Source organism: Plectrocnemia conspersa, unplaced genomic scaffold (assembly GCF_051122295.1).
Source record: "Plectrocnemia conspersa isolate PC_06_02 unplaced genomic scaffold, ASM5112229v1 ptg000002l, whole genome shotgun sequence".
In the NCBI taxonomy this organism is placed as follows: Eukaryota; Metazoa; Arthropoda; class Insecta; order Trichoptera; family Polycentropodidae; genus Plectrocnemia; species Plectrocnemia conspersa.
In genome coordinates this window covers 4,182,549-4,208,370 of record NW_028277166.1, presented here as the reverse complement: position 1 = coordinate 4,208,370, position 25,822 = coordinate 4,182,549, and the positions used below count along the sequence as shown (strand labels likewise).

Below are 25,822 nucleotides of genomic sequence, written 5' to 3'. Positions count from 1 at the left end.
ATTGATTTATAAACAGTCGTAAATGACTACAAAAAATCTTCAAAAGGGTTTACACGGGCTAGGAACATGAATAGGAAGAAGAAATAAAGCATATTTACTTCTAAGCGGATTCTGTTCACGCGCTTGATTATCTCTGGCTCAGATCGACAGTTAATTAATCAAAAAAATAATAAGTTGGCGGAAATATCGCTCGTTGCGAGCGGAAGTGTTACGAGAAGAATTACGGCTTCTCTCGATTTTGTCCGGAAGTGGGATCTGGTACAGAAATTATTTTTCGGTAATGGAAAAACTTTTCCAGCCGTTCGGAAGTGAGCAAAGTCGGCATTGTCGCGTTTGAGCCTCAAATTGCCGACATTGATTAATTTCCCCCTAACGTGTGTACGCGTTTTGGATGTACGAGAATAATACGCATTACAAAAATGCTGAACTAAGTATTTATCTCTTGTTGGAACTACCCATAATCATTGCGTTGAAATTAGTTTTGCTCAACCTATTAAACAAGAGATTATTGGCCACCAAATTTTTAAATAAAAATTTTAATGCCATCCATTTATAAAAATAGATCTTAAGAAAATGACTTGACAACTCGTAAATAATAAATAAAATTTTAGTACAAAATAACAGCAAAGATAAAAGCAGTAAAGACAAATAATAAATGTTGGGTCATATTCTTTCGAACCATACGATAAAGTATCGTATAAAAAAGTAGAGGTGAAAAATAAGTTCCATAAATCTCTTTGCTGTAATTTAATGCAAAATTATTACGATATAAATTTTAGAATACGCGCGATAACCACTGATAAAATCTAGCGAGCCGTAAGGGGTTAAAAACGCGTATTTTAAATTTAAATATGTCTAGTAAACGTTAGGAACTTATCCTAAATGTAGTAGCCCTCGACGCAATTTGCATTCGCACGCCTCCTAAATGAATTCCCTGGGGCGGCCGAACCCGTGACGTCAGAGACCTCTAAAGTTTGCTACTTTAAAGTATGTAAATTTGCAATATAAGCGGCGAATTGTCAAGTTTTCAACACGACCTTAAATTCAACGCGACCTGTACAAATAATGATTAGCAAAATCTAATTTCGGATTATGGTCGTTATGAACGTTATGAACGCGTCATCACACGTAATAAGATGAGGATTAGACGAAGAAAGTTCCCGTTTTTTAAATTGTTATGATAAAGAAAAAAAACGTGAAGATTCAACTTGAGAGCGATTGCTTTTTCTGAATTACGGACTGTGTAGATTCAGCGTAAGCTCCAATGGACTTGCGTTCGGAGTTGAACTCTCATCTATTCTAAGGCAAAGTGTTGGGTTAAAGTGATTTTTATATCGCAGATTTAGGGTAAATATACGATCAGGGAAATAAGAGGAGAGCAACGATTCAACTCGTCCTCGACTTCTTTACTAATCTAGATGATTTGGTACAGAGTTAAAATCTCTACTTTAATAATAAATATTTTATTATACTCAACCAACAGTGGGATTTATTGTTATACTACCTACTATCGGAGAACGATTTCTGGTTTATACATCTTGGATTATTTGCATTGTTAGAACCACCAAGTCCACAACAACCATCTGAAAATTTATCAGCATACATAAGCAAATTCAAAGCTTTAATTGAAATTGACGCACCGACCGTGCGAAATAAAAATTCGACGGCGTTAAGAGCGCCATTAATCCAACTATTAGTTTTACGACCTTTTTAATGTCAAGCAGCATACATTTTAAGAGATTAGTATTCTAGAAAGCGTCAATATATATATTTGAAAAGTGTTGTTATCATATAACAAAAGGCACTTGGGGTGCGTGATTGCCGTCTATAATTATTAAAAATATTTATGCTGTTTTAAATTTGTTTATACTCTATTTGCGTTAACACAGTCCGTTTAAGAGCTATCCATTTCATTATTATTCATATTTGAGAATGACATGCCAAGTTTGGGTTTACGCTCCTATTAGCTCTAAAGCACACGATACGGATATACGTTCGATATACTTATCATATAGGTTTTTGTGTGGTCTACATCCTTTACGCTATTGTCTTGTTTCCTTGTTGATGAGTGATCATTTTTGTCAGTCAATTAACGCAAGTTTTGAAAATAAGGCATCCGTGTATGGTCACCACAAAAGTAATACAAATCTTCATGGAGGTTGCCATGGATGAATATCCTCAGACACTTTGACTTAGAATTTCTTCTCAGAGATTTTCTTTGACACTACTGGAATCCACACTTAAACATCAGCTTTAGAGTTCAAAGCATCGAATATTTAAGCTTGGACTACAATCAAGAAAAGGCCTACTTATTTTCAGACCAGGTAAGATCTCAGAAGCCACCGCTTCTCTCTTCGCATCCACTGGTCTAGTTTGTCGTTCAAAATCCAGAGCAAACTTTGTCTTAACAAAAATAAATCAAATCAAGATATATCAGCGTTTGAAATATTATTGATTATGTTGGGGCATTCTGTATGTATGTGTTATGTAGCATGAAAGAAAACCACGTAGATCTCTCAAGTATTACATGTATCCAAATCGCTCGTATCTCTCGCTTTTTTACCCGTGGATAAATATCAAGTAGGAGTCGCGCTTTTATGTATTGCTCCTGGCGTAGTGAAGATTTATCGCGTTTTGTTACCATGTAAAAATCTTAAAACCCTTCGGCATTTTCTTGGCGTAGGTTATCGTTAATATGCTGATATGCATTCGACGTCGTAAAATTGATATGGTGTAGTGAGAGCGGCAAAATCTATTTAAGTTTATGGTTAAGTATACTTTTACGCTAGAAATATATATTTCATGCTCATATTATATACATATGTATGTATTTAGTAGGGATTTTGTTTATCTATTTTCTAGAAAATGACAAAAAATATTACGTAATTTTTCTTTTAATAACGTTGCTTTACTCAGCTGCTCTTATTTAGCCTTGAGATGTTTGTTATCAGCTTGAGATTCTCTCAAAGATAAATTCGAGTAATTAAATTAAGTTAGGGTTTCTACCTTATGTTAACTGTGTTATAATAAAAGGTTTTTATATTCTTAAATTAATTTAATTTTTATTAATCATATTAAATTAATTTAATATGAAGGTTATAAAGTATTATAGTTTTGTTCATGGACGTTGATTTTTATTATTTGTGGTTGTTACACAAGTGATGACAGAACGAAGCTGACTGAATCTGTTGGATTTAAGAGGTGACGCACTTACCTAACCGTTTGATGCGCATAAGTGTCCATTAAAACCTTGAATTTATTACCCTTCTCGCTGACTAGTCAAAAGTCGCCTATATCATATTATATGTGGTGACCATTCAAAGGTCTTTGAACGCATGATATCCACTCTTATTATTTGGATTTAATAAAAATATTAATAAATTAAAAATTTACAGTATTTAACTGTAATTAGTTGGCAAAAATGTATCGATTCGAGTGTTTGAGTTAATTATAAACTGAGACAAATTTGAAGGTCGTAAAGAGCAATTATTTTCTTAGCAACTTAATAAATAATACAATGCGTTAAAGTTTTCCGCAGAATAAGAAACTCCGAATGTGGAAAAGTAGCTGTGTAGCTGCTCTTTGTTAATTAAACTTTTACTCTAGATGGCGTGCGATAAGTCGCATTACTTTTCGAATGAGAAGCAACTTGTCTTTGTTTCGGTTCCTGGATGCCGAATGCCTGCGAGTCTGCGAGGTGTTTGGAGGCTCGAGTTTTCAAATTTCTAGACCCCCAAATTCACTCGCTTCGGTATTTACGACCGTAAAAAGTTTTCGGAAGGAGGAGGGTCGTTACAATAAAAAATATGACTGTCATAATGTTGCTTCGAAATGAGGGCCATTAAAACGTTCAGCCGATCTGAGCTGTAATTCGAGAGTTTAGCTCGAATCGTATCTTGAGACTTATCCGAGTTATAAACATTATGTCTTATATTAAATATTCTCCCCCTGTCTCAGAATAAATATATGTTTATTATTTTTCAATATATTATTCAGCGTCTTATATCAAGCATAAATATAACATAAATAAATTGCTATAATAGCGATACAGCTTAAATAAAGATTATTATTTAAAATTGCTCCTTCACTGCTAAGAATCGTGACTAGAAATGTAAAATTACTTGACTTTTTTAATACCCGGGTGGGCGAGTATTTAAATTTTTTTCTGATTTTTTTAATATAAAGAAAATATCCCATTGGATGCCTCTGAATATTTTTTAATACAAAATATAGTTTTTTTTATATAATATTAATTTATTTGTTTATACTGATTTACTATTTTTCAATAATTATTTGTCATATCTGTCAGGTATGTCAGATGGTCTAAATCGTTTGTCATCTGTTTTCATCATATCCATAGTCAAGTAGTTTGATTGCCATTTTGTTTGGGTGGAGTTGTCTGACTGTTTCGTTATTTCGTCTTTTATGAATTCTATGTTAAAGTCGTTATGTATTACGTCATTAGGAACTCAAATCGTTATGTATTACGTCATTAGGAATCATTCATAGAACCTTGTTTTGGAATCTCTGGGTGGTTGTGATGGTGGAAGCATAGGCACTACCCTAAAGTTAAATCCTGTATGTCCAAACTGGTTTGATAATAATTGACTTGTAAATTAGTAACTTTTTTCCAGTTTATTTTTAGATTTTCGGTCCATCATTAGGTTGTTTTTTAGAAAATATTTGTTTTTGCCATATGAGCCTCTGTCCAGGTATTTGACCTATTCGTTTTATTGTAATATTTGACCATTTAGCGAATATTTGGGTAGGTCTTTTTATTTAATGTGAACGTAACTTCCATTTGTGTTTGCTTCCACTCTACAAGTTTTCATCCATTAAGGTTTCTCTAGAGGTTTTCTGACGCTTTCAATAAGTCATGATGAGAAGCGATCACAGCTGTATCGTTCGTAAATGTCGCTATTGTTCCTGAACCAATTTTTGGGAGATCAGGTGTGTACGGTGAGATACTTTCTCTTTCGATCACTCGAACGGACTACGCTATTCTGTTTTACATCTATGCCATTGACAATGCGAAAGTTAATCAAGTCTGGTTAGATTTTTTTAATCAATTGGCCGTTATGTTGGTTGTCCTGTGGGGATTCACCTCAAGTTATTTTATAAACGCAGTATCCAGGTAATATAAAGTAAGTTTTCTCCGTAAAATGAGTTTATTATTATTCTGATTATTTTGTGTTGTTCGAGATTTTTTATTTCTTGTGTGTGTTCCGATAAACCGTCGGCGTTCCATATGGGAATATGTAGTAAGACGGCATTTTGCAATTTTAATGAGAACTATTGTTGTGGTGGGTTCAGCATAGTACAAAATAAATAAAATCAAATTTCTTTTATTAATAAAATAATATTTTAAAAACACTAATGATTTCAAGGTTTCAATTAATTTCTCGTATTTGTTACAAAATATTTTTATATATATATATATATATAAATATTTTTTGATTTGAAGTTGATTTCGATTGGATCGATTTTATAGAATTGAATATTTTTTTTCTAATTCAGCTGGATGACTTGTGGGAGAATCGTCCCAGTTTTTAAGAGTCTCTAAATTATTAGTATTTCTTGCCATTTTTCACTGACATAAATAAGTTTCTGAACTGATACAAGTATGTTATTTCTAAATTATACACATTCTTATTGACGTCACTGACTTCCGTATATCCATACAAGCGATTCCCTAATTTGTTTTATTACGCTTTTGCTCGAATTTGAGAAAAACATCGTCAACTTTCGGATAAAATCAATTTTGTAGAAAATACAAGAGTGAAATTGAATTTTCATTTAGTCGCTCTTCTATACGAATTTTATTTTTTTCAGCGATATAAGTGAGAGTGCCGTATTAATAATAACTTAGATTCATACATACATACATACACTAATCTGATATTAATATGTTAGAATTATTTTCACTCATTTTTTTTTATCAACGAATTAATCGGTCATGTGATCATTACATTGTATTTAAAAACCCCTAGGTTTTTTAATTACGTCTGCCTCAATTTCTCTCAGCGGTTTATTTATAAAATTTTTAAATTAAAAAAAACTTCTCATCATTGGAATTAGGAAAATCCGTCGCGTTTCACAATCTAACATTAATTACAATATTTTTTCTTCTTGGCCTTTTACATTATTCCGTAAAGTTTGATTTCTGATCGTAGATTTAAAAATATCTTATTTTATCTAATATTTTTTTATATCTAAACAAATCTCGTAATTTGGAGCGGCACTAGTCACTCGAGTATATTGAGAACGACTACCTGTGCTACTAAAGTATTCAAATTGTTTCATTCTAAGATTTTTTTATATTTCAGTCGAGATACTATTGACGAATATTTTACAAATATTTGAACAATAATTGAAATATTCATAAAGTTAAAAATTGGACTAATAATTCGAATAATCGAATATTTTATTAAGAATCGTATTACGAACCAAAAAAATTCTGGATTCTGGAATTCTTGACATTTTTTAATAAGTGATTGATCTTTAATTTTTTTTTCATTTAAAAATTTCAGCTTTATCTTTTAATATTTCCTAGCCTCTTTAACACTGAAATCATGATTTTATTATATATAATATTATTTTACTGGTGTGGGATATAAATCTTCTATAAATTATGCACTTTTTGGTGGATCCTTTTTTGTGCATGTGAATTAATATGGATTCCACTGAATCTTGAAGCCATATCCCGCTTTTAAATATATAACAAAAAATGGCAATACCCCTGTTTCCAAGTTTATTAATCATTTCCACTGAAACTTCACTGCTACCTAAGGATTTGTTCATCTTCAGTTTTTTAATAGTTTTATAAATCTCTGCAGGTAAGATATCTGTTTTAAAGTTGAATTTGTTTAGAGCGCTGGATACTTTGAATTAGTCTGCTTTATTTTTTTTAATATACGTTACTGATTTACGAATATTCAAAATCCATTAAAACGGTTATTGACTCTACATCTCTTTTAAACTGATTTAGATTGGTTGTATAGATAAGCTTGTATAAATCGTTTACCATTCAGCATTGATAAATGTCTTCCTGTAATATTTTCTATAAAGTAAGACTCTGTGAAATTTTCTTTCGATGTTTGTAATGCAAAATGTGAGCTTTATAATGTAGTCAAATTTATTTTAAAACATCGGATATAGTACATGAAATCAAAGTACGATGATATAGCCTTAATGATATCATTTAAATATTAAAACAAGTTTATCTTAGAAAAATTTGAATATGATAAATATCCGTGAATATGATAAATATTGTTGTAGATTTAGAGATTTCGAGAATTATTATACACAGTAAAAATAACTATCTGTCACATTATTGTCTACGGCAAACTTCTTATTTATGATTTACAACCCTCCGATATAAAATAAGAAATCCCATTTTTACATATATTATACTATTCTAGCAATGATCACAATACTACTTGAGATAACTACCTATAACGTTATATCGTCACAGCGACATCGTTTCGATAACGGAATTCTCCAGTTTAAAACTTTATTCTCATATTATGCATAAGCGATTATTATATCGCCCCGTCGAGCATTTCCTTCTGCTTTACCCTTACAAAACACTACTACCCAACGCCTATATAATACCTGTATAATACAATACGGCTCATGCTCAAGTTGAGATTTTAGTTTTTAGTTTTTGAATTCTCGAAAGCTCAAGTTCTGCGCCGCTCCGTGAAACGCGCTTTGTCGTGTCGTACGTACCTGTTACGCGAAGATAAGAGAAAGGGGAGAGAGAGAGTGAGAGTTAGGGGGTGGCAAAAATGGTGATGGATGGAGAACGACCCTAGGCCCGGATCAATCCGATATTCATGTCGCCCGAAAATGTAATAAAATTTCTCATGACCACGCGGCTTATCGACTGCGCCCGTGTCCTGCTTTACATGGCTCATCCCTTTTTGTCAGAAGATAACGGGAGATTGGTGGCGAAAAGTTTGGAAAATAAAACCAAAGCAGATGTGTTGGAGTGTTGTTTTTACCTCAGTTGAGAAATGTTTTTATAGACGCGTGATTCGACTATGAATAGCGATTATTCTCACATATAAGATACTGTGATTTTATTATCATTGTTTATTTGAACCATAAGGGTTATTTTTACACTTTTGATTATAATAAGACACAATTTGAAACCTGCAATTATGATAATTTCACAAATATTTATAGGCTATTTTTTAGGAAAAATATCCTTTTCGACCGACAGCTCATCGTAGGTCTTAAACAATTTTCTCTGAATTAGAATCAGAACCCAGAATCGGAAAGAATGTCCTAGACTGAACATTAAATAATAATTAGGATAAATTATTTTCTCTCCTAAATATTTTGACATACTTACGTGCTTAAAGAGCTTGCGTAATTGCTTTCTTTTTGAAAGTAAGCTAATATTTTTGCTTACTATTATACTTTCAATAGTCGTTATTTCATGTCCTTTAATTTTTCCCTCTTTGATGATGCGCTAAAACATATTGTGTTGAATATTTAATAAAAAAAGAGTATGAGACAAAAACATAAAAAATACAAATTTGTTGCACAGCGTATTCATTTTTTACGGTTTTCACTAACGCAACACTTCCTTTCGGAACACACTTCCATCTGGAACTTATACAAGATATTTTCGACTTGGAACAAATAAGTATCGTCCGAGATTTAGAAAACCGAGAGAGCATTTGCTAATCCGACATTCGGAGATGGCTTGGAAACTATAATATAGCAGATAAGACTACGAAAACAACACGTATCTATACGTGATTTCAAAACTGTCAATAACTATTTATTTGTCTATTGTTACGCACAATTTGTTTACGCTCTGAGCTCACACTCATATTCTAGAATATAAATCTAAATCTCTTAAAATAAGGGATACGTGAATATTAAAGGCTCAATAACGTATACAGCATTGGCCTTTCATATTACATATGTAAATGATGGACGGGTACGTACCAGTGCCTGATAATACGAGCCTGATTTAATTAAAATCTGCAAGTTTTCCGGTAGTGATCTATATAAATACTTCCTAATTGGGAGCGTGGTCTATTAATGAGGTCCCAAAGCTATTAAAAACGTTGTCTCTTCGGCATTTCGTCTCTCGCTTTCAGTGATTCTCAAAATTGAATCTCGATTAATACGTCTCCGCTGCCTCACAAATTTTGTCGACGACGATTTTGCGTTTTTTCATTACGCGTTTAATAAAAAATCCATTTCTCTCAGAGGCGCTTCTCCGCCGTATACTTCCGTTTCCGACCGGAAGCGAACAAATACGGAACTGCTTCAAAAAAGTCCGAAATATTCTGCTAGCGACGCGTAAAGAATTTAGAAATTATTTATTATGAATTTTAATTATTTTTGTTTTTAATAAATACAAATATTTTTTCATTAAATTAATATTTTGCGTGAAAGTTCTCTATTAGACTTTTGTAAGCTCTCCACACAGAATAAAACTAAAAACCTTAACGACGTTTTAAATGCTGATCCATAGTACAATTTACAATGGGAAAAGTTGAATGTCAAGTAAATTTGCAGAGCGTTCTATACAAACGTTCAAACCAGGGGTTGGCAAACTTTTCAGTGTTAGTCGACAAACCGCATGTAGATTTTATCTTGAACTGGCATTTGACTTAATAAAAAATTAAGTTAAAATTTGCCGATCATCGTAAAAAGTGTATTTTAATTATAAAAAGCTACATTATTTATAGTTACATTTGGCTACACCATGTGATTTTTAAATATTGATTTAAAAGAAATTGTCAAAGTTAATTTAGCCGCATCGGATAGATATTTAAAATAAAAACTTTCACTAAAACATCGAATCATTTAACTACGTGGACTTTTTTATTCCATGTCGTAGTAAAAACGATGTCATAAAATATAATACTTAAAGGACAATTACAGACAGCTTAGCGAGTAGAAAATGCTTATCGTACACAAGAAGAATTTATTTATATTTAGATCTGCTTGCATCAAAAACCAATGGAGCGCCGCGCCGGTAGATAATGATGCACTCATTAAGAAGCGCCGCCATCTTACAAAAGCCACTAGCTTTAATCATTTCAGTAAAAAACGATACGTTACTATTTAAATTAGTAATTTACTTACTAGCTGTGACTTATATGTATGTACATATATGTGTGAAAAAATTCAAAACATTTTAAAACGTGGCTATGTGATTTTGGATATATATTATATGTATATGTGTTTGTTATAGTCGTAGTAGTTTGTCATCGTATTATCGAAATCATATATATAACTTGGAACAAGGATTGAGAACCCTAGGGGTGTGATTTTGTAACCAGTGAGGCGCTTAGTGGAATCAAGTTAGAGTTTTATTATATTATATTATAATTGCGAGATGTTTTATCCGAGCGGTGGTGGAGAAGTTGGCGCAGGGATGATGTCCGTGAAAGGTCCTCAAAATTCTGATTGGTGTGGCAGCTACAGTATATTCTCTGAACGGTGGTGGAGAAGGATGTGTGGTTTCATGATCGTATGTTGTCCGCGTGCTGGTCTCTTGGAGTGTCCGCCGGAGTGCGAGTGGCTGCTTGTAACTGTCTTCTCCTCATCGGGGTCCAGGCTTATGTATCTAGGGCTGCAAAACGTTTCGGAACAAAGAAATATTCTCTCACTGACGGAGAATACCTGCGTGTTATTTTTTCTGGTTATAACGAGGGCTTTTTCGTAGTCCATTCTTTACGCTATTGTCTTGTTTCCTTGTTGCTGGATAATCATTTTGGTCACAGTAAATTAACGCAGGTCTTCAGAATAAGACCCTTAAAAATGTGGGCATCTGTGGAACTGTGGTTATCAATCTTTTAAGGGTCGTCTCGGTCGATTCGGCGTTGCTTCGCTTGATGCGAGTTCGACTAAACTAAATCTATATTGTAAGTTATTGACGGTTCTGTTTTATAAGTTTGAGGTTAAAAGGAAGTACAACGTCCTTTTTAGTAATCGATCCTTTGGGCAATGCCGTTGATTTGGAAAAAACAGATTCTTTGTTTTTGTCTAAAACATATTAGACACTTTGTCAAGTGTAACAGCTTAACGGTAAATTCAAAAACGTTACAACGAATGACTTAATAGTGACTCAGTACCTGCCCTTGTTTTTGTAAAATAAGGTCTAGCGATTTTGTTGGAATTAATCATATAAGTGATTAAAAATGATCCCGAAATATTGATACAAATTTGTACTTTTGGTTTAGGGTTTGTAATAGTCAGAGAACCTGCATTAAATTTATTTATTTAATTATTAAAAAATAGTATTTTTATGGAATCATTTTACTAGAAAAACATATCTCAATACTCGTTTTATAGTATTCTTTAGTCAGTTCACATTTTTATAAAGGTATTAATGGTGATTATTTTCATTGTTAAGATTATTATTTTTGATGTATGTTTGTGTGAGATTTTTTCATGCTTTTTTATCACTATTTTGTTGCCTGAATAGATCTGACATTTCTATTGAGAAAAATTTGCCCTGCGAACTGTAGATTAACGACCTTTTATTTAAGCACTGGTGAAGAAAGGGTGATGCTCTAGTGCTATTGGAAAACAACAAAAATTTACGAGAAATACCTGTAAAAATGCGCATAATATATTTAATAAAAATAATGGTTTTCATATAAAATTAAAATTGGTATATCTAAAAAATATTTTAGGATTGACGCCACTTACAATATAAATACCTCACTGTCATGAGGTACCGAGCTAGCGAGTGTGCAAAACCGGACTCTCAACTTTTTCAGTTTTAAAAATTATTTTTGCTTCGTTCTGATTTTTTGAATTTATTTTTAAATTTAATAGTTGAAATGAGACATCATTGGCTAGCTGTTAGATTTACAATATAAATGGAAAGAGATCGCACGTGCGCGTCCTAGAGATATGCGGTTGATCATAATGCATTTTTGACTTATCGCGTTACTGCGTAAATTTGCGCACTACATAGACGAATATTTAGGATTTTCAATGATAGTCAAAATGATTCAATCTTAAAAAACAACTTAGCATTTTCAATTCAATTGAAAATAAGTTTACATATACAATAATGCGTTTAGTGAACATGAAAACAAGTTTTTTGATTACTATGTAATATAAATCTCATGCCTGCTCTCTTTTTATGCATTTAACTTTACTTTTCGGTAATCTCCTGAAGTATCAAGATTCAAACAATAATTAACTGCATTCTGTATTAATGTCATTTACATTTATATGAGCCATCTATTATTCAAAATTTTACAATTGAAATTCAGAAAGGAGAGACAAATTTTTGGAACGTTATATAACGCTCATCGCGCACCACAATCGATCCCTACGCGCCGCATATTTACCATACCCACAATATGTTTGTATTAATCAAACCTCGACTCCCATTTGCGCCGTCAGACACACATGCTACACCATGTTTAGTATTATCATTCTTTTGTGAAATTTTCCATGGTAAATCCAGGAAAAAGTAAAAATGTCCTGCTGAAAATTTCAATGTCGACGTAAAAGTATAAAAAAAACAGTGATATATATTTTTTATCAATAAAAAATACAATAAATAGAGAAGCTTAATGGATTACCATAGAACAATTTTAACTTTAGGTTGATGTTCCAATTACACTGCTAAGAAATTGAAACAATTAGAAATGTACAATGGAACGCATTTATAGCGATTTGATTAAACCTATTTTGCTTTTAGTGGCAAATTTATCAAACGCCTTTCATAATCAAATAAATAATAAAAAAATCAGGAAAACAGCTATCACTTATATCAATATATACAACTTATGATAATATTATTTAAATTTAATACTAAAATTTAGAAACTTTATTTTTTCAACAAAAATTCATTAAAATTAACATACACATTTCATACAACGGCAACGTTTCCAATTGTCAATTTTGCCGGTGGCGTTTCACTTGCTGGTAAATTTGTATTTCAAATTCATATTTGCGGTGAACTATTCATAATCAATGTATAATGTATATAGCAATTAATTGGTCGAACTCATTACAAAACACAAGCAATTTTCATTGTACAATAACACAATACGATGAGTAGTGTGAGAGCATTAGTACGTTTATATAATACCTGACAACATGGAATATCTATACAATTATCCCGTGATATACGCCATACTCGTTTTACGCGATTAAAAAAAAGTATATTTTTATAATACTCAAAATCAAACAAACGCATTGGTTAATGGGTTTCTTCCGCTTTATGCACTTCTAGAACCTCTCTTTTGCCGGCTTACTTTATTAGAAATAAAGCACACGTTAATACTATTCAATCGTTTATCACTCGTTCTATATCTCTATTTACGCGATATTTCCTGGAACGCATCTATCGCGTAAATCGAGGGATAAGTGTATATATTATATATGGATATATTTTAGACTCTAAACTAAATTATTCTCTAAGCTTTAAAAAATATTTTTATTTAAATTAAATACTTTATTACGATTTTTAAATTTATTTTTAAATTACTGTTATTTTTAAACAAAATAATAGCCGAGATATTTGCAAGTGTTATTTTTAAATTTTAAATTTTATGTAGATATAATTACAGCTACGGTAGTTATCGCGTATTAAAATTTTGTTAAATAGCACATCTATATAAATAAAAGTCAAAGCTCGTATGTGTATGTACTTCAAACTCAAAAACTACTGGACCGATTTTGCTGAAAATTTCACAGTTTGTTCTTATTAGTACTGGGAGTGTTTATATAATATATGTATAAAATTCGATTGGTAATGCTGTTTTTTATAATGTTGTTGGGCTCAAAACGCTCCTGATAATTTTGTCGTATCGTATATTTTTATAACCCATAAATTATGTTTTAGATGTTCGCCGCCGAACTATAATGTTGACATCCTATGATGTTACATCACCGCTATTGATTATTAAAATTTTGTTAAATACCACATAATGACATAAAAGGTAAAAAAAAACATTTTAATTTTTTTCAATAGAGTATTTTTTTTATATTTTAAGAGATCTTAGCCGAGATTGTTATAATAACTATTTTAATAACAAGTTTCATGACGGTATTATTAAAAATGAAGCAGTTATCGTTTCCTTAAAAACCTACACAAATTACCAAAAAATATAAAAATATTTTTTATATTTTAAAACATTTTTCTTCCTACTTTCTAATAAAAACAAAATAGCAAAACAGGCTGACCATCGTACTTATCTGAGATTTTTACGTGAAATACTAGATAATTTAGATCTAAATGTCAGTTGGAAATACCTAGTTAAAACTATGTATTATATACATACAACATATAGTTAAATTGTTTATTTAAAAAATAGCTTTATTATACATTTATTAAAATTTATATTAATAAAATAACGCACTTACTATGACGTATTGTTTTTGAACTTTTTGGGCAAATATAAATATATTGATTAAAAAAAAACATTTTTTATTAACAACTAATTAATATTTTAATAAAATTAACTTTATTGTTAATCAATCATTTACATAAATAAATATAATAAATTGATTTCTTTATAGCTGAAATTAAGGAAATACTTCTTTGTGATATTTATTAGAGTTGTCACATTATAAATATCACCAGATGATGCTAAAAAACATTTTAAGCGAAACGTTGTGATCATTAAAAAACAACAGCGCAGAACAATTGCATTGAAAAATTATTTTTTTCGTCTTATTGAAATTTATTATTATATAAAAATTAAGAATGTTCCAAATTCACTTTACTGCCTAAATAAAACTCGCTTTTTATTACAATCGCTTTTAAATACAAAACCGTGGAATTAGCTATTAAAATGGTTGTATTTTATGACCAGGATTATGTTTATAAGATATATATTACACAAGACGATAAATTCAGTGAATAAAATTGTTTATTATCAATTATATACAATACTATAATTAATTAAATACGATTTTATATATTTTCTTGCTACAATCCAGATAGAATATTAAGGAAGAAGAAAAAATGCTTCATTTCTCTTTAGAGTAGGGATAGGGAGAAAATTTGATAAGTTCTTTGTTGTGCTAATTTCGTTTCGTGTGCGAAATCATTTTTCGGCCGGTGGACCCAAGTTTTCGAATAAATTTCAACTTTTCTTTGTGGCCTCGAAAAATTATCCCTTTATACAGACGCACACACAAAAATCTTTCGCTTTCTGTCCTTGTCCGAGCGAAAACGTGCACATTTTTTATTGTATCAGAAGAAAATTGAAGAACGTGATAAAAACTCGTATTTAGTCTATTTTTATTTAACTATAAAAATTATTATAAATGTATTGTTAAAAGTAAGTATGTACATACACAACAGGAAAAAGTAAAAACTAAAAAACAGTATTTTAATTACTAATAAATTATCTTATAAAATAAAATACATTATTAACAGTATTGTAGCTATAGGGAAAATATTACAAATATTCATGACATTTTTTAAATCCATGGAATGGAGAATCTCATTTTGCGAATCCCTGGCACTTCGCGATTCGACATTGCTGTTTTTTTTATTCCAAAGTATTGCAATAATGTCAATTTAAACACGTAAAAATATATTATATATTTATTTTTATTATTGCAATATAACTTTTTCATTAAATAGTTTATTATTATTATTTTTAATCAATATAATGCTTCTTAACAATACAAATTTGGGTTTATATTTAGTATTTTAAATTTAAATACGCAAATAGTACAACTTAACATAATAAATATAAGGTTGTATATACTAAAAGATAGAGAGTAACTGAGACATATAAAATATAATATATATGTACATATAATGTGTGCATAATACTAATAAAACGCCTATAGACGTACGCGTATATATTGCCTTTTGATGTCCTCGGGTGGGATCTAATAAAATGATAACTAAAATGGACATTGACGATGGAGAGCGAAACGAGCTTCTTATTAAATGTTTAATAAAGCTTTATGGACGGGAAAAGGGGCGGAACGACAGGGAAACATGGAAAATCTGCGTTAAAATCAATGAAGCAGCACCGTCTTAGATAAATGCGATGGAAATATTAAAAAATACACAAAACCCTTAGCGAATTATAGAAAAGATTTATAAACGAATTATGTTGTTAACTATTATTATGGATTATATACAGGTTGTTCTTGAAAATGTAAAGAATAGTTGAATTATTTTATACATGGCTATACAATTTGTGAAAAAAAATTTATGCATATACATACGTGTCTATAGTCTGCATCATTGTAATTTTCATCGTGTTGAACTCGGTGTAGATCAGACAGTAAAAGTAAAAGCGATTGTTTTTCTTAAGCTTTTAAGGGTCGTATCAGTCGATTCGTTGTAGCTCTAGTTGTGCATTCAGAAACTTCTGAAATGTTGTGGTAAAATCTGTAGTTCTGTAGTCAAGTTTCGGATGTGAAGTCTTGATTCAAGTGATTAAGTATGCAATGATTTGGCTTATATACCATCAAGAAAATGGAGAATATTTTTTGCATTGGTTTAAAAATTTTCACTACACACTATTTATATCGAGTCAATATCAGTATTTTAATATAAAAATTCACTGAAATACTTTTAAGTCCATAAGTAAGAATAACAATAATAGACTTACTTGATCGAATAATTTAAAATTAATTATCTTATTTAGGAACTCATAAATCTTATTATAAGTTCACGCCAGATTTATTCACAGAGTTCAAGATTTGGTGGTTATAAAAATTACACGGATCACCGCAGCTGATTTTCGCATGATGGATTACGTCGCGCTGACTGGTGAAATTCTGAATATTCACCACGCACAAGAATCTGAATATTTATAAGAAAAACGCTGAATATACATGGCGAGGGGTTAAAAACGCGTCGTCCCTTCGAATTTTCCGCCCGTCGAATAGCGTCACCTGTGCATTATCATTTTTTTGTCGCGTCAAGCGAAAACATCGCCTTTGCGTCATCACGCGCCGCTAATGGACGCTGGCCGTAAAACCGCAAACTTTCGAAGTTGCCGGCTCAGGATAATTGGGTAGTGGGATGGTTTTGTGAGATGGGTCCTGCAAAGTTGACTTCGTCTTGGGACTGAACCGGTGTGTTTTTTGTTGCAGGTATTTGGCACAACCACGACAACACAGTGGCGTTGTGTCACGCTGGCCGCGGGGGCCGATAGTACCACTGCGCAGGCGCGGGCTCCCGCGGGCGCCGCCGCTCCCTCGGCAGCCCAGCTATGGGCCGCGGCGACCGTAGGCCCGTTCAACACAAAGCCGAAGGTAAGTCACATTTATAAAAAAAACTACTAAATGTATATGTTTGAATGTTCCAATAGTATGTTTAATTAGAATGATATGATCGACACTAAAATATTATTGCGGAACGCTAATGGTTTACAAGATAACAAATCAGAATTTCAACCGGTTTAATCGACATACTTGAGACTCGCTAAAAAATTGATAAGCATAATTTTGTCTAGTTATAAAACATATTGTAACGACCATTTAGTTCAAGTTGACGGTGGAAGAGTTATATTTTTCTAATCTAATTTAATTCAAAGTGAAACTGCTAAAATATTTTAATTCAAATCATAATTATGTAGGGCACCAAATCAAAACGGAAGGACCCTTTTCGAGGCAATTATAAAACAAAAATGTAAATTTAGTACTAGGACTAGAAATTGCAATACCGGTAGTACCGATACCGATAATACCGGTATTAAAAAATGAAATAATGTTAGCACCGTCAATTTTTTTTTATTAAATTCGTTCATTTTTTATATTTTAGTGAATATATGTTATATTTTAAAATATATTTAACGCAGGTTAAAGATGAATAAAAAAAATATTTTATCAAATAAATTTCATGGTTTTTACTATTTTTATAAGATGTTTCACAAAAAAATATATTTTGCATCATCTGGTGATTTTCTTCAAAAGAGGCGCATTTTATTTTATCGAACTATATTTTTTTAATCAAACGCTTATCGATATATGTTATGTTTTAGATATGTAGAAATCTTGAAATTGAAATTGACATGAAATTGAAATTGACACGAAATTGACTGCAACATAGATGTTTTCATTGAGCATATATTATTAATATATTTTCTGTAAAGATTTTGCAATAAAATAGAGTATTATTTTAGATATAAATCAAGATTTTCTTACAGTCAAAAAAATTATGTCTACTAGATAAAAATAGGCTAGAAAAAACCTAGGATGAACGAAATGTAATCTATTACAATTAGAAATTCTGATTTTAATTACACTCCTTAAATATTTTGGATGGAGATTGAATTTAAAACCTTTTAATGGTTAAGTAATGACTTGTAGCATTAATTTAGAATCATAAATACAACTCAGTAAATTAATATCGAAAAAATATATTTCTCGAATACGTTAATAATTTAATAATGTTTGTAAGATAATATTAATTTAACTGAAATTTTAAATATGCGAGCTTTAGCGAGAGCTTTCAGTGAAGATTTTAAAGCTTTAAAAGTTATAATTATTTAGTAGTACTTTATCAAAATATTTAATGCAATATAATTTGTCTATATAAAACAGTTATTTTGAATTAATTCATATTTTTAATATTTACTAATAATATTAAAAATAAATATCAACAGTACATAATTTTATTTAGTAGCCTAAAAACAATTCTGTTTTATTTAATATAAATTAACTATATCTTACAAGTAAGATATACTTTTATATAAAAATGCTGTATATTATGCAATCAAGTATCGAAGATATTTTCTTTATACATTCGTTAGATATTTCATACATATGTTTATTTTTCCTAATAAAGGAAAAACGAATTTTATATTACACTACTACGTTACGCAACCACTTTCACGTTCATGTAAAATATTCAGAATATTCGAGCCTAATAAAACATCGTTACATTTGCCCGTCGACCCCTTAAGGTCCCGAAATATTTAACCCAAAATACTTAAGCAAACAACGAATAAGTTCCACTTTAACTTGACTGTCCTTGCTGCGCATGTGTGTTCAGGACGTCTTTTAAAACCGAGAAAGCTTTCCAAGAAAACATCATGTCAACTGAATTTTCAGTTCACTTTAGAGGAATTCATTTGTAACATATTGTCAGATTCTCCTCCAAATAAACTAACACAGTCACTGAATCTTATATGTACTTATTGTATGAGGGATACTATAAATGTAAAGATTAAGTCAAAAAAATATTTCAGAATATTTTCAACATATTCAGTGTACCTGAAAGTTTATTTACTCCAAATATACAAGAGCGCTTATTTTTTTTTGCATGTATGTATATAATTTTTAAGAGTCTGATTTATCGGTAAACGTTTTATAAAGTACACGTTTATACGTTGTTTTTACTGTTCACCGATCGTTAAACACACTCATATTTTTCATGTTTATAGATAACAAAATACTTGAGCAGCAGTTTATCTTTTCTCGCATTTACTGTGGCTAAACAGAAACAATGCTATTTATTGATTTATTTATTATATAAATCACACACTTTTGTGATTGACAAAAGTGAGAAAAAACAGTGTTATTCTATTTTTACTATCTTTGTATTTCTTTCTTCTGATTATTTCTTATTTATACCATATTCGAGATTTAAACAGTCAATATATATTTAATCAATATAAGTCTTCTTAGGTATTAGTAAGAGAATTTAGGCAGTATTTGTTATATGATCTATAATTTGAATAATACCGAAGCTGTTATGCACGTTGATCGCGTTTCACGCTCAATTTTCTCGGCAGCGAATTTTCCTCTGGGAAAATTTAATCCTCGACTAATTTTCACGAGTGACAAATATAAATTCTGCGATAGTTAAAATAGGAAGTATCTCGCTTGAAATTATTAAATTAAAGCTGTGATTTATGCGCCTAGTTAAGTGCGACGCTTAATCAACTTTTTTTCTTTACTTTTAAGTAAGTCTGATTACTAATTAAAAGTAAGTAAATACAAAATAATAATAGTTATATATTATATTTTCATTGCATACAGTCTACATTGTCTTAGTGACCCGTTTTTGTTTCACAGTTTTAATTTTAACTGTTCGCCCCAAGTCATGAATGATAATGTGCAGTATGTAAATGTTGCCCTTCTTTTGTGTGCTATATTGCTGTGGTCTTTATTTAAGCATAACCCTTCGCCGTCCGCTTTGTTTATTTTTTATTTTAATTTAAAATATAATTATTATTATTTATGTTGTGTTGTGTTGTGAATATTTTTTTTTATCTCGCGTCAACTTAACTAAAGCGATAAATCTATCGAAACTACCGAAGATTTGTAGAGATTGTTATCACCACGATTCACGAAGGTATTTATAGTCTGATCTTTGATTTTTTATATGACTTAACATTTTTGTTATTATTGTATCTTTTAAATTGTATTGTTTTTTAGTTTTCTCCTTTTTCAAAAAATATTACATATTGTAAAAAGAACGTAAAAAATCTGGCAGGAAATGGGTTAACAACAATTTTCACTATAAAATTTTGTTATTCTGTTCGATTTACAAATGTCTCTTCAATATACAAACAAAGTTTATAACGTAATATGTATTTATTTAATTTTGGATTTTAGTATGTTACTACATATTAATATTTTTATATTTTTATATATATATGTAAGTAGACATCTGTGATCAAAACAATAATAAAATAATTGAGAAATAAATTAAGCCAAGTTTAAAACCATAAATAAATCAAAATAGTTTAGATAATCTGATGGCATATTTTATAAGCTCAAAATATAAAATTTAAATAGAATAGAAACATTTAGTGATTAAAACGATTTGTCATAAAATTTTATATCGGCGAGTTCACATTAAATAATAGACCGAGATGCACATGCATTTCTGAATGGGTTCGTAGCATTCATTTAGAGTCGTCAATACTAATAAATAGAGAAAGCTCTCCAACGGCGCTTGGAAGTAATAATTTTCATCAGCGCCCGTCCATTACGCCAGATTAGATTGAAAAGAGTAACGACTTTGTTAAGCCCTAGCTGCCGCGTATTAATCATAATACCCGAGAATGAAAAGTGGGCCGTAGGAAATAACGGCTGCATCGACGTTTACGATGTCCCCGGCGAAAATAATAGTGGACGGCCGTAAAGTGTGTTTCGGCGTGCAATAAAAGCTCCAGTCTCATTGTCCCGGAGACCGCTCTTCGGCGGCCATAAGTCAGGACGGGGGCGCCTTCCGGCGGTGACGACGCATATTGCGACACCAAGTCATGGAGCACGCCTTCGGAACCTTGGAAGCCGGGATGGGGCTTTGTGCACCCCCAGCCTTTTGTCGTGGTGAACATTGTGCGATGGGCGGGCTTTGCTCGAGAATGGAACTTTGTGGTATAAAATATCTGATATTACAATTTTCTAACTTGTATGTGCGTATGCTGAACGTTCACACAATAAAATCGGGTCGATCGTCTACCTGCGTATACCCAAGACTTTATTGGTTAGGTTCGCAGAGAAGACCCGAACGAAAGGAATGTGTGTAATATTACATTTTTGTTAGAATCCATTAGTATTTGTCTCTCATCTTTATCTTGCAGGGTCAGAGCGGAGCTGTGATAACCTTACACGTTCCCGAGTGGCAATATTGTATTTGCGCATTAATATGTATTAATTTAAAATCGACCTATGCTAACTATAATTATGATTTAGAAATTGTAGGACATTATATAGTATTTGATATTCAATTCACGACCATTTTATGAAGCTTCCATGACCCTTGAAATAAGTAGTTTTTGTTAGTCCTGTATAAGGATTAACAAAATTTTATGTAAGCTTATTACTTTGTTTGTAATAAAATTATTCACCGTGCTTTTTAATCACACCTCATACATATCTCACACAATTCACGAAATGCAAAATTCTATTTCGCAAAACCTATTTAGAGATTAAGTGGGTAGTGAGAGCGGTGTACCGAAAAGAAACAGAAAATCTTTATTTAACAGTCCGAAAGTATTGTTTCACAATGTAAGTTTTATTACACATTTCGTTTCGGCATCCTCAAATATTTGCCGTTTGATGAAAAAATAAAAATGCGAATATTTGCAAAAAATACACACGGCATACTCGGGGGACGGTTGTACACAAAAAATTAATATTATTTACCGTCAGTGATTTAGGCTCATTAGAGTCTTACTCGTTCGTTATCTATCGGTTGATATTTATTCTTTATTTTAACAAAAATGAAAAGAGAAAAATCTGTATGTACAATTAGGTGATTCATAAATAGAAGATTATAAAATTTTCATTCAAAATTTTATGATGCTTTCAAGTTTATAATCCAGGAAAGTTGACAATGGTCAGCACTTCATGAGGTTTCTGTAAATCCTTTAGTTCATAGTAGAAACACATTTTTGGTGGCAACAATATGTTGGGACGAGTGAGCCGTTTCACGTGTTTTTAATATATTTGTATATTGAAATTGTCCCACGCTCACGAACAAAAGGCTAAACAATAGTGGTTTTGAAATATTAATTTGATATTTTTTCTATATTAATTTGGTTTCATCAATTAAATTTTGACTTAGTATATATTATGACTGAAATTAAATTTTTTTTAGGCATAACTTTTTTAAAATTAACTTAGTTTTATCTGCAGTGTGATATTAGTTCTCAGATTGTTTATCCGTTAATTTCAACCAAAATAGCTTTGTAAAAAACAATTAATTTAGCCGCCGTCTTAATTAATTTTGAAGTACTGAATTTAATCAAAATTTTATTTATACGTTTGAAGTCTTTCCTTCTTCTTAACTATATTTTTATTGAACCTCTTCTTTTTGTTTCGCAACTGATGTTATAAATTTATCTTTATTCTTTAAATAAAATGCAGTTAAATCAGGAATTAAGAAATAATATAATATAAAAATATGTATTTTTAAATAATATATTTTTTGTTGTTGTCAACATTAAAATAAAAGTATTGTAAATAATTCCGTCTGATTTCTATTATAGAAGATTTCAAAGTTTCGTTCAAATAATTATACATGCATACACATTTAATCTTTTAACTACAAAATCTATTATTTAAAAAAAAAAAAAAAACATAAAATCATAGTTATAAAATTTTCGGTGTCGACCAGCCAGTATTAAATTTCATAGAATATATAATATATTTTTGTTTAAATTATATTTGTATTATACAATATTTTGTTTTTTTCATTAATAAGTAAGCTTCCATTTCAACGCTTCATATATAAGTCAAATATATTTTTAATCTAACTTTCGTAAGTAAATATACATAAAAAATACATTTTACAAGTTGTTTATTAATATAATATTTAACAATTGTTTTATTACAGGTAACTATTAATTTATTAAGTATCTAATCTACTTTATTATCTTCATATACATATGATAATTTTAATTATTTATTTCCGCTATTTAGTAATGAAGTTAATATGTTTATTTATAGAGGAAAATTTGACATAAACCTTTTTACTAGTACTTTATTTTTATTTTTATATTTATATTATTAATTTAACTGGTAATATATATTTATTTTTAGACCAATCTCGAAAATCATAAAGAGGAAATAACTTAAAATTAATAAATAATATTTTAATACAAAAGAGAAAAAAATGATAAACTGTTCTGAGATGGTTTACGTGTAAGTAAATATATGGAATATTATACGTACAACTCTAAAAAAAGCTGCATATAACGAAATATAACGATGGAAATGGTAACAATATTTTTTTGGGTATTTTGTTTCTGTCTATCCGACACAAATCAACGCCATTGTATTTTTTATGTTGAATAGTGTTTTAAAAGATTCGACAATTCTAAGAGTTCTTCTTGACTACATTGCACGGCTACATCAGTTATATCTACCAATATCGGTTTCATCATTCAAGATGAGAAGACAATTTCAGTCACAAGTCACAAGTCATTTTACTCAAATGCTTATTAAGGTAATAATATTGCTTAAATATTTTATCTGAAACATTTTTTTTATATAATTGCATACGTTAAAATAAAGCCAAATAGGTAGGACTTTGAATCAATAGGGACCTTATTTGCTACTTTCGGTTGTTTATTTAACAAATTTAATCTTATGAAGATATCTGTTTAATCATTTATAAGTGTCATTTATAAACTCACGAAAAATAGCAAATACTAAAAAAAAATATTATATCATGTAGTTTCTTGAATATCTTTAGGCAATCCCTGCAAAAACCATATTATTATGGACATTGTTTGCAACATTTTTATCCTCAAAAAGTTGTTTAAAGAGACAAATTCACATTTGTCATTTACTTTGATAAAGTTAATACATTTAGGTCGAGTGAAAGCTTTTACTAAATTTTCTCTGTAAATAACAATATTTACAAGCAACATGTATGGGTTGTCAATCTTTATTAATTTTAAACAACTATCTTTCTTGCCCGTCATAAAAAAAACAGTGTGTTATATTTTTCATTGCTGTCTGAGTTTTATCTAATATATTTTAGCTTATTGTGTATATCAATAGCAGTAGTTTTGCAAGTGTTATTTTGACGTAAGTCTATTCATGGTGAAATGGCAAAGCAAACTGAGCACAAATCAGGTGTCAGCTAGCAAACTCGCTGTCGCTGGATAAAGTGTTGCGAATTCGAAAAATAAACCGCTAAAAACACAGCTCCCCAAAACATCTAAATTCCCCCTCCCCCCAGTAAGGCGTGCATCCTACGTTGAGAAACACTGGTCTATTTTTATCACAACTCGTTGATTTTTTAAATTAAAGGTTCCAATTTGAAATTTCTTAAGCTACCTGTGGCACTACCGTAAGCATCGCAAATGTGTTTCACAGCAGTTTTTTTGTGATAATTGTACAATATGCAACTTTGCAAAATTGTTTTCATTTAAAATGAAAAGAAGAAAAAATTAGTTATTTAATTGCCATTCTAAAGGTGTGCGTTAACCGGTTAAATACAAAAGTCGTGCTACAACTTAACAGCCGAAGTACAACTAATAATCAAAAAGGACTATAAAAAACAGCGACATTTTCGTCCGGTATCCTTATTATATATGAAAAATACCCGACCGTTCACACTACAACGGCAACGGCACGATTTTGTAACGTTTGATATGCACTTTTCGGACTCTTCCATTGAAATATTATGGTTTTAAGGTCTCTTGTGCAATTCGCACTTCTCACAACAATATTGCGTTTTTGTAGAGTGATCTACACTTTAGTTGCTTTTTCGTAAAAAAATTTATTTTATTACAGCAGCAAAATAATAAAATAATAAAAGAACAATAATCTTAATATTTTTTCGTTGAACCATGGATTTACAAACATAATTACTTTCACTAATGGGTACAGCTGCATAATAATAGGTATAGTTCCATAGAAATCCTAGCAGATTAACAATCCTAATTGACTTAAACAAAACGTAATTTTTACAATTGCAGTGCTTGTAAAAAATATATATATATCAGATTAATATAAAAACATGTCAAATTTAATTAGTTGGTTTTCATTTACTAATGAACATCTTATATTTATATTTATATATTATTACTTATTAGTAATACAGACCACTAATTGGTTTCAAGGACTGTGAAAACAAAGTCCTTGAAGCCAATTAGTGCTCTGAGCGTCGATGAGCAGTACAGATACGATAGATATAGACGGAATGCTGGTACACTGAATCCCCACCACGTACTTTGGTAGAGATAATAAGTTCGCGTTGCATTTCTCGACGGTTACTATTGTCGCGAGTATTATTTGGAGGATTTCTAACGCGCGTGTTGTGTAAATGTTTTTTAATTTATTTTATATTTTATCACAAAATTAGTGAATTTAGTATGGCTGTGCTTGAGCTTATATACAACTTGATAATTAGGAGAGGTCCTTGTCCCTT

The 25,822-nt window shown here is 30.5% G+C and overlaps 1 protein-coding gene across 2 annotated transcripts in view; it reads left to right on the top strand.

The window, feature by feature from the left end:
* LOC148237367 (uncharacterized) overlaps positions 1–25,822 on the top strand; it is a 202,847-nt gene that overhangs the window by 39,815 nt on the left and 137,210 nt on the right. For both annotated transcript variants that reach the window (XM_088205366.1, XM_088205367.1), the window contains exon 2: positions 17,074–17,235. In XM_088205366.1, the coding sequence (XP_088061492.1) occupies positions 17,193–17,235 (43 nt within the window). In that variant the 5' untranslated portion in view covers positions 17,074–17,192. The remainder of the gene's footprint in view (positions 1–17,073; positions 17,236–25,822) is intronic.